At 39.7% G+C, this 9,791-nt stretch overlaps 1 protein-coding gene across 1 annotated transcript; it reads left to right on the top strand.

The window, feature by feature from the left end:
- Positions 1 to 3,276: 3,276 nt before the first annotated feature.
- Positions 3,277 to 5,095, top strand: LOC147610617 (putative FAD-linked oxidoreductase ARB_02478). The gene has a single exon (XM_086786594.1). It carries the CDS (start codon positions 3,277 to 3,279, stop codon positions 5,008 to 5,010), a length of 1,734 nt encoding a protein of 577 aa, XP_086642720.1. The 3' UTR covers positions 5,011 to 5,095.
- The last annotated feature ends 4,696 nt before the right edge of the window (positions 5,096 to 9,791 follow it).

The raw sequence follows: 9,791 nt of genomic DNA, 5'->3' as shown, positions 1-9,791 counted from the left end.
TGCATTTCTACTCACATTTCTGTCACATGGAAATACATGCTTTGTTTGCTTTCCAAATTGGCATGCTTCACATATTTTCTGCATACCTTCAACTTTAAACTTTGGCAGCCCTATCACAATTCCTTTAGTCTGCATAGACTTCATTCTCTGCACATTCACATGTCCAATTCTTTTATGCCAAATGTTTGTGTCTGCAACAATTCCTGAACCGTTTGCAAACATCGCAGCACTCACTTCAGGCATGTTTACATTCAATGTAAACATTCTGCCCACTCTGTTACCTTTTGCAACCAACCTACACTTATCTTTAAAGTCTTCAACATAACAACCATCAGGATTAAACCGAACTTGCAAACCCTGCTCAATTATCTAGCCAACTGAAACCGGATTCTTTGTTATGTTCGGAACATGAAGTACATCTGCAAGGTAAATCCCCTGTTTCCACAAAACTTGCTCGGGTCCCCTCTCTCTACTCTCTCTCCTCTTCATGCGGCTATGCTGGGCGGCTGTGCTTCCCATGTCTTGTAGTAAACTTTATAGACATTGAACGTCTCTTCATAACGTTAAGAAAGTATGACATTAAATTACACACCTTTAATAAATTGAACTTGATAAAATTGAGCTTTGGTGCCTTAAACCTTCATTAGATAAGTTTTTTTTTTTGTGATCGAATACCATACCTTTTTTCTTCTGTTGTCACTATAATTTCCATTTGGCCTTCAATGTGGCCGATAGTTTTTCTCTTCCTCAAGCCAACCCTTAGGGGGTTCACTTAAAATCTGTAAGTGTTGCATGTGAGTTCATCAGGAGGCATATATTAATTCAAAAAAGTTACAGAATTATATTTATAGGAGGGGTTTTTTAAAACCAATTTTGGAAAAAAACCATAAGTTTATAAAAAAGGGATCATTTTATTCATAAAAGTACTTAAGTGTAAGGGGTTTTTTAAATACCCCTTGAACGCACATGATACATACAATTTCTTAGAGGTGAACCCCCCGAGAGACAACCTAAGTCTAATGTTGGTGAAGGTGAGCATGGATTATTCAAAAATGTAAATGTTGTGTATTATTCTAATATTTCATGGCATTTTAGATAATACACAACCATACATGTATCATGTGCAAGAGGTAGATTAAGTGCAACTCAACAAGCACTACAAGAAGAGAACTGAAGTGCTGAAAGTTTAAAATACAACTGTCTAGAAACGTTGAAGAAATGTTAGCACCAAGATTGATTCAAAGGTCTTGAAGACAATAATAAATCCATAAGAAGAGGCTGAGTGACAAATTAAAGAACAACTTAACAGACTTAAATACACTCCACTAGTGTACAAATAAACAGTGGCACTTGGTTGCAATAAAATTCACCCCTACATGCATCATACTCCTCATCAACTTGAATGTGCGATTTGTAATGTCTCCAAGGGGTTTCGTTTAAAGATATTGCATGGTGGAACTACCTGATTTCCTCTTTCACTTTGTAATATCTCTAAGGGGTTCCATTTGTGCGTGATATAAGTGAGGGAATGAGACCAAGAGATCCAAAGTCAAGGAGGTTGATGTAGGGGAGATGAAAATAGAAGAGGGTTATGGAAGTTGACATGTGGAAGTTTACAAGAGAGGAGCATAAAAACCGCAACAAAATAAACTAGACATGGAGAGGTACTTTAAAGTGCTTATCTCACATCTAAGGAGTAATTTTTGCCCAGGAGATTGAAAGGAAACTATGTTTTACAATACTTGAAAGGAAAATATACGATACCTCAGAAGTGGAGAGAAAGGGGAGAGGTGAGAAGGCATGATTATGGATCTTGATCTATGATTACAAAGAGGAAAAAAGCATGTTTTGAACATAGGTAGGTATGTAATAGGTTCTTGTAGAGTAGTTACAACCCTTTTTTAATCATAGGCAAATATGGGATAGGTTCTTATGGAGTAGTTACAACATTTTTTTTTCTTTTGGGGATGAGGGCGGGAAATCATTTTTTTGATGACCTTTAGGACGAGATGATGAAAATGCAAGGAGGAGCGATTTATGGAATCTAATATGGAGATTATAGAGATAACAAAGTAATTTATTATCACAAGGAGGTGCGGATAGCTTTTTGAATGATTACTACAAGATTTTAGAGAGAAAGAAAAAATGTCATATTTGGAGGTAAGAGAAGCTGAGTGGTTATAAAGCTTGGATTCTAATTGTGGATATTAAAAAACTTGGTTATGTCATAAGTAGGTATGGGGCACTTTTGCGAGGGTAGTTACAACTTTGGGGGAGACTAAAAACCAAATTTTAAGGTCATGTTTTAGTGAAGCTGATGATGTGGTAGTAAAGAGAAGTCACAATGAAGGAAGAAGAAATGACTAGGTGAAAGGGAAAGCTAACGATGTGGTGGTAAAGAGAGTAAGAATAATGTACTTGAGTAATAAACAGGGAAAAGAGAAAGGTGTAGGTGGTGGGGCTTAAAGCAAAATTAGGGACATCGGTGATTTATGGAATCTATTTTAGAGATTAAAAAACATTCTTTGATCACAAATAGGTATGGATAGCTTTTTGAAGGATTATTACAATGTTTTAGAGAGAAATAAAAAAAATGTCATATATTGGAGGTAAGCGAAGTGGAGTGGTTACAAAGCTTGAATTTAAATTGTGGATATTAAAAAACTTGGTTTTGTCACAGGTAGGTATGGGGGACTTTTTTGAGGGTAGCTGCAACTTTTGGGGAGAATAAAAATCAAAATTTAAGGTCACTTTTTAGCATAAGGCTAGGTGAAAGGAGAAGCTAATGATGTGGTGGTAAACAAAGTAAGAGTAGTAGATGGGGGGAAAGAGAGAGCTCTGTGGGGCTAAAAGTGGAATTAGGGAGAGTAGAGGGAAAGTAGGGAAAAAAAAGTAGGGAGTTATAAGGGGATAAGATCAAACTAAAAGATATGGGAAATATGATGTTAACTTTTATGGGAATACCTCTTTTTTTCTTTCTTTCTTTCTTTTTTGGCTCACTTACGCTTGTCTTATGAAGCCTGTTCTTAGCTTATGTCTTCACTAATGTGTTGTGCATAGGTAAACATCATTTCTTATTATGGAATGTTTCCATAATAAGAAGCCTGTTCTTAGCTTATGTCTCCACTAATGTGTTGTGCATAGGTAAACATCATTTCTTATTATGGAATGTTTCCATAATTCTAAACTTGCAAGCTCCACTACGTAGCATGTGTGTGGATCACCGAAGAAGAGAGAGCGAGGGAACTACGTGAGTGTAGAATTTTACTGAACGAGATGGTGTACGCGGCCTTTCTTCTTTGCATCCTTCTGCATCTCTATGCCTCAGCCGAAGCTGGGCGCTGGACACAGTGTCGTTGCCTGCCGAGTTCGGATTGTTGGCCTAGCAATGCTTCATGGGATGCCTTCAACTTCTCCTTGGGAGGGCGGTTGCTGAGTCCTCACCCTCCGGCTGCCCCGTGCCATGTCCCGGGCCTGGATACCACGGCATGCCAGACGGCCATGCGCAACTGGCGCAACCCATTCTGGCGCGCAGATCAGGCTGGGGCCATGCAGCATCCCAACAGAGAGGCGGACGGCGACGAAGGCTGCACTCTCACATCCGACCCATACACAATTTGCTATCAAGGAGCGGTCCCCACCTACGCCGTGGAGGTGTCGGAGCCCTGCCAAGTGCAAGCGGCTGTGGGGTATGCAGTCCAGCACAACCTTAGGCTCAGCATAAAGTCCACCGGCCACGACTTCCTGGGCAGAAGCACGGCGCCGGGATCGCTCAACATCTGGATGCACCGTCTCAAGGAAGTCACATTCTACGACTCCTTCATTCCACAAGGCTGCCATTCTAGTGTTTCTGAGGTCCCTGCCGTGACAGCTGAGGCGGGAGTCCAATGGCAAGAGCTTTATGAGGCTGTAGACACTCAGAATAGAGTAGTAGTTGGAGGGATGAGCGCCTCCGTGAGCGCTGCGGGAGGTTACATGCAAGGAGGCGGGCACAGTCCGCTCTCTCCTTTATTAGGCCTGGCGGCGGACAACGTCCTAGAGCTCAGAGCTGTGACAGCCGACGGGAGGCTGATAACGGCCAACGCCTGCCAAAACCAAGATCTGTTCTGGGCACTCAGGGGAGGAGGAGGAGGAACTTTCGGCGTCGTCGTCTCTGCGACGCATAAAACGTTCCCCGCTTTGAGTAGCGTCCTTGGGGTTCACTATGTGACCCGGGCCATGACCCTTTCTTCTTTTAAGGGCTTGATTGCAAAGTTTGTGGAGTTGCAATCCTCGCTATCAGACGCCGGTTACTGGTCGGGATATTCCTACATTACCCCCATGATCATCTCAGCAAATTACACGCTTCCCAATTCTGACGCCGCATCCATGGCCGTTACCGCCTTTGAGCCCCTCACCACCTATGTTGATCAGCATCCCGGCGAGATGACCGTCAACCAAACCAACCAAGCTTTCCGATCCTTCCAAGCATGGCACAGTTCTGTGATGTGTAGAGTAAACCCAGGGGTTTGCTCCGATGCCACGGGCTCCAACGTCGCCATCGCTTCGCGGCTACTCCCAAAGGCGGTGTTGAGAGAAAATGCGGCGGAGGTGGCCGGATCTTTCATTCAGATTCTAGAGAGTGGCGTGGACGTTATCATCGGCCACCTTGTTGGTGGGGGAGCGGTTGCCACCAACCAAAACAACGCTGTGAATCCGGCGTGGCGAAAGGCCCTGTGGCACGTTGTCCTCGCATCCACCTGGGACGACTATGCAAGTGCTGACATGAAGGCAGCCAAGATGCGTACCCTCACGGAAACGAATGGGCTTCTCCGCGACTTGACTCCTGGTTCGGGATGCTACCTCAACGAGGCCGACTTCAACGAGCCCGATTGGCAGACGTCCTTCTTCGGCGACAGCTTCGACCGCCTCAATCTCATCAAGAACCTGGTGGACCCCCATGCCTTGTTCACCTGCACAAAGTGCGTGGGCAGCGAGGATTCCACCGACGACCCCTACTGCCTGCCCTAGAGATAATGGCATGTGGTGGCACCACATGTAACATGACTTAGAAAATCGTATATGCATTTGCATTAATACTTTGTTTTGATTTGGAATTTCCAAGCTGCTTTGCTATACAATCATCATATGTATTAAAAAAAAGCATTTGTAATATTGCTTATGTTGCTTTTCCTTCCATTTTTATTTGAAAACCCTGGTGTTCACAAACTATGAAGCATGATGTGTTCACAAACTATGAAGCTGTGCAGCCCAAACCTGTTCTTGATCCATAGCGATCACAAAATGTGAAGAACTAAATATATATGATTGTATAAAATTATGAGAAATTTTCAAAATAATGACCTTTTACAATCCAATTTTCTAAGGCCTTCTCTAGAGCATTTAAGGGCCTTTGATGCCCTCTCAAGGCCTCCAGTTCAGCATTGGGGAAAGAGAGGGAGTCCACCTTGAGAAAATGCTCATTGGTTATAAACAATGTACTACACATATTTAGATAGTACATACATATGTATATATATACCTACATATTAAAAAAATTGAAGGCCCACTCTTGGACTATAATTGTAGAGATGTGGGGTAATCTTTTCAAGACTTGCATCCATGTTACTAGTCATATAGGCGAATGTTTTTGTATGTCAATATTTAATCGTGGTGGAAATTTTGCTAATCTTTATTTTACTTATTACGTACATATTATGATGTTTTTGAAAGTTAATGCAACTCCATATAGATAGATTGGATATATGGTCAAAACGCTTAGGATACCTTTTAGCTTATCCCTTGCCCATGTAGCTGAAGTCCTAAACGTGGAGATCATAGGTTTCATCCTTCTCACTACACACTAGAAATAAAGTGAGGCTAATTGGCCCAATAAACCTATGGTGAAAAACTCTTAAAGATATCTCTAACTTGCCCCCCATCAACGACTAAAAAAGCACAACGAATTAAAGAGCTTTTTCTTTTTAAGTCAAGGTTATATTCTTCAAAATGAATGCACACTTATGTCATGTACAAGTGCTCATCCCTTCCATGGTTTTTTTCTACTTCTTTACCTTGGAAAGAAAAAGTCCTCCCACATATTTGGATTCGCATAGATGTAGGTTAAGTTGTACCATCCTTTTGAATAAATCCACCAATTTAATTACCTTGATGTTCTTACATAGATGTAAGGCCAATAAAAGAAAAGCTGCGATATACTTTCCATCAATAAATCGGCTTCTCTTAGCCTCCACATAGCTTTGGTATTAGAAGCACACTACACACTACCACATAAATATTAAGATGAGAGATGTAATTTTTTATTTTTTCTATAATTATATATAAGCTCCATCATTCCTTCAATCAAATCGATATACTTTCCATCAAATCACATTCCATGTGTCAAAGGCTTCTCTTAGCCTCCAGATAGCTTTGGTATTGCAAGCACACTACACACTACCACACATAAATATTAAGATGAGAAACATAATTTTTTATTTTTTCTATAATTATATATAAGTTGCATCATTCTTTTAATCAAATCGCATTGCATATTGGAAGGTGTATCTTCTAAGCTGCACATTACTACACTTTCAATCACATCACATTGTTGCATGTCGAAAGGTATATCTTCCAAGCTTCACATTACTAAAGTTTCTACAACTCAACACACCACAATATTATGGTAGAACAGTAACTTTTAGGTCATTTTTGCTACCATGCCTAAAGTCCTACACACCCATCCATATGAAAGAATCAAGCATGCATAAAGGCATTTTGCGATTATTGACAATGTGAATATGGATTCACAGCTTGGCCAAGAACTATAAGGTAGCCCAACCACATTATACCTTTTCACCACAGGCATTTCCACAATCGACGTATAGATACAAAGAGAATTACCCAAGATTATGGGGTTATGGCAAACTTTGAGCAAGAAAGTGGAGACATGCTTGATTATTGTGGCAGGATTCAAAAAGGTTGGATTCAAAACATTCTAAATTTTTATATTAGATGTGAAATGGTTTAAGGGGATGTGCCTGGAGCCGCTCAAGCAACCATGAAAAGGAGTCTAAATGGATTTATGGCTATCGATTCCACAAAATTTTGGCAAACAAAGAGGGACATATTTGTGCTACCTCACCATTGTGAACAAGTAAATTCAAACCGTAAGCTTTTATTATATCATAATTATGCATGTTTAATTTACACTCGATGTGTTTGTTCTTACAAGGTTTTGTTTAATGTGGATATAAATGATAAGAAATGGTGGTATGTCATACAAGTCACTCCTCATTCAAAGAGTATTTTTCAAGATAGGGATATTGAAGAGCTCATGGACAAAGTGGAAGTCGAAAATGAACATGCGGAGGATCAAGTGCAAGATGAAGAACATGAGATACCACCAACTAATCAAGATGAAGGTGTCTTTATCCAAGATAATTAGGAATGAATTGAATCCAAGCATGATGATGATGGTGGTGGTGTTGAGTCCACTACTAGTGGGGGATAGATCTTTTTGTTGATCTTGCAATGGGACATATGGATCTTGAGGTAGACTAATTAGCATGTATGGATTTGATGGAAGATGCAATAGATGTTGGGCTAAGCTCACCCTAATTAACCCTAAACAATTGCTCAAATTTTCAATCTTGATTTAGTCCATATTTGATTGTATTAAAATACATTTGGTGCTTCTTCTTTTGTGATATTGGACTCACATTTTGTGCTTCTTCTTTTGTGATATTGGGATATTTTCAGCTACTTATACTCTACATCCATAAATCTAAAATACATAAATTTGTCCAATAATCCCCCCTTTAAATTGATGACCCCAACCCCTAGCAGTAGCCCATGGGATGCTTCATGACTTGCCCACCCTTGTGACAACGTACATGACCCCAACCTAGAACTCACTCTAGCTTGTAGGTTTACAAAGTAAGTGGAATTCAAAAGGCATATAATGAGTACAATGGATTAGGATGCAAGCGAGTTGGCCTAGAAGGCCCATTCATTATCAACAACAACAAGGTTAGCCTCATGTGAGGCCTCAACAGTATTGTCTTCATCTGCTTCTTGATTATCTTCTTCCACGAGGCTGGTATAGATCTTCTTATTGATGTAACAATCCTTCTCGAAGTGCCCTAGCCTACCACAAAAGTTGCATTTACTATTTTTTTTGTTTTTGAAGGTACCCTTTGATGTAGACCCTTTGGATATATTCTTTTTCTATTAGGCCTCATTATGGGAGAAGAGATGGCTCTAAATCAAAGGACAAATGCAATGAGGCTTGATGACCTGTTGTAGAAAGTCCCCAATGTCAAGCTTGAACCATCCTTTGCATTCATCAAATGATTTGAAATTTGTGCTAAGTATTCACTAATTGAAGTGATTAACTCTCTATTTTGTGAGCAAAAAATAGAGCTCCAATGGAACTTGCACTTGAAGCACTTGAACTACTCCTTTGCAAAAAAACTTCAAGGATAGGTTAAAACAATGCCTCTACTTGTGGTTTGAACCCATAAACAAGAAATTAGGTGGCTTAATTAGAGATTACTCACCAAATCCTCTACCTGACTCATAAAATGATAACTATAGCTAGACCACTTGACCAAATGAGCTCAAAATTCATGAGTGAATTTCTTGTCACCTTCTACAACATGTCCTTAAAGGAATTACACCAATTCGAAGTATACACGGAGAAATGGATGTTTTTTTGTAGAAAATGGTCACGGGACGGAAACTCTACTTCCTAACAACGATGGCGATGAATTAGGTTGAATCCTCCTATGCACTAGAGTACTTTATGTTAGGAAAAGGGCCCAAGTTGAGTTTATTGAAATGGTTGAGTGTGGTGAGAAAAATGAGAAAAAAACCAGCAGTGGGTAAAGAGGGAAAAATGACTAGAATGGCCAAATTTGATTAAATGATAATCGATAGCTTAAATATGCTTAATGGTGATTAATACAAGCATAATGGGTATGGATCTAAGCTATGATACTAAATTTTGGATTCATGGTGGCTCAAATTGCACAATGAAGCTCATGGTTTAGGTGCTAATGACATGCTAAAAATGAGAGATTATGGTTTAGGTGATAATGACATGCTAATGAGAGATTAATATTTAATGATAAAAGATTAACATAAACAAGGCATAATGAGTAGAATGAGAGTGATCATTTCCATTAGATGTGTGACTCTTAAATAGGTTGAGTATAAGTTGGATTAGCAAATGCTAATCATGGTTAGTAGCTTAACAAAGTCAATGATTCTCTCCACAAATCTCCTCATGATTCTAGCCTCCACATGCCCTAGATTCTAGCTTCCAAAGTCAACAAAGGAGGTTACCTTTAATGCCCCTAGATCCTACTACACCTCATGGATTCTTTAACCTAAATTGGAACAATTTACAACTACTGCGAGATTCTAACCTTTGACAAATGACCTAAGGCTTATACTCTACATCCATAAATCCCAAGTACATCAATTTATCCAATAGTTGTCTACAATGTCTAGATTTTTTTCCTAGTACATGGCTATACTCGTCATGACTATACATGCAGCTATATTAGCTACCGGGAGGCTATAGTTGTGCACTGTAATTGTGTTTACCCTATGTAAGATTCCTCCCCAGCCTCTCAAGATGTCCAGTATCTTCCCCTATAATCAAATCCCTCTTCAAAAATATAAAAGATCTTGTTTCTACCTGTTTTTGTCTAGAGAGAAAAAATACTCTAGAGAGAGGTTATTCAGATTTTAGATATTTTTGGATGGAAAAATATCTCTTCTTGTTAAAATAAATTCCCCCGAAA

The sequence above is a fragment of the Cibotium barometz genome, chromosome 49 (assembly GCF_041138505.1).
Source record: "Cibotium barometz isolate CiBa-2024 chromosome 49, ASM4113850v1, whole genome shotgun sequence".
NCBI classification, from domain to species: domain Eukaryota; kingdom Viridiplantae; phylum Streptophyta; class Polypodiopsida; order Cyatheales; family Cibotiaceae; genus Cibotium; species Cibotium barometz.
The sequence above is the reverse complement of the archived record's forward strand: the minus strand, read 5'-3'. Positions and strand labels throughout refer to the sequence as shown.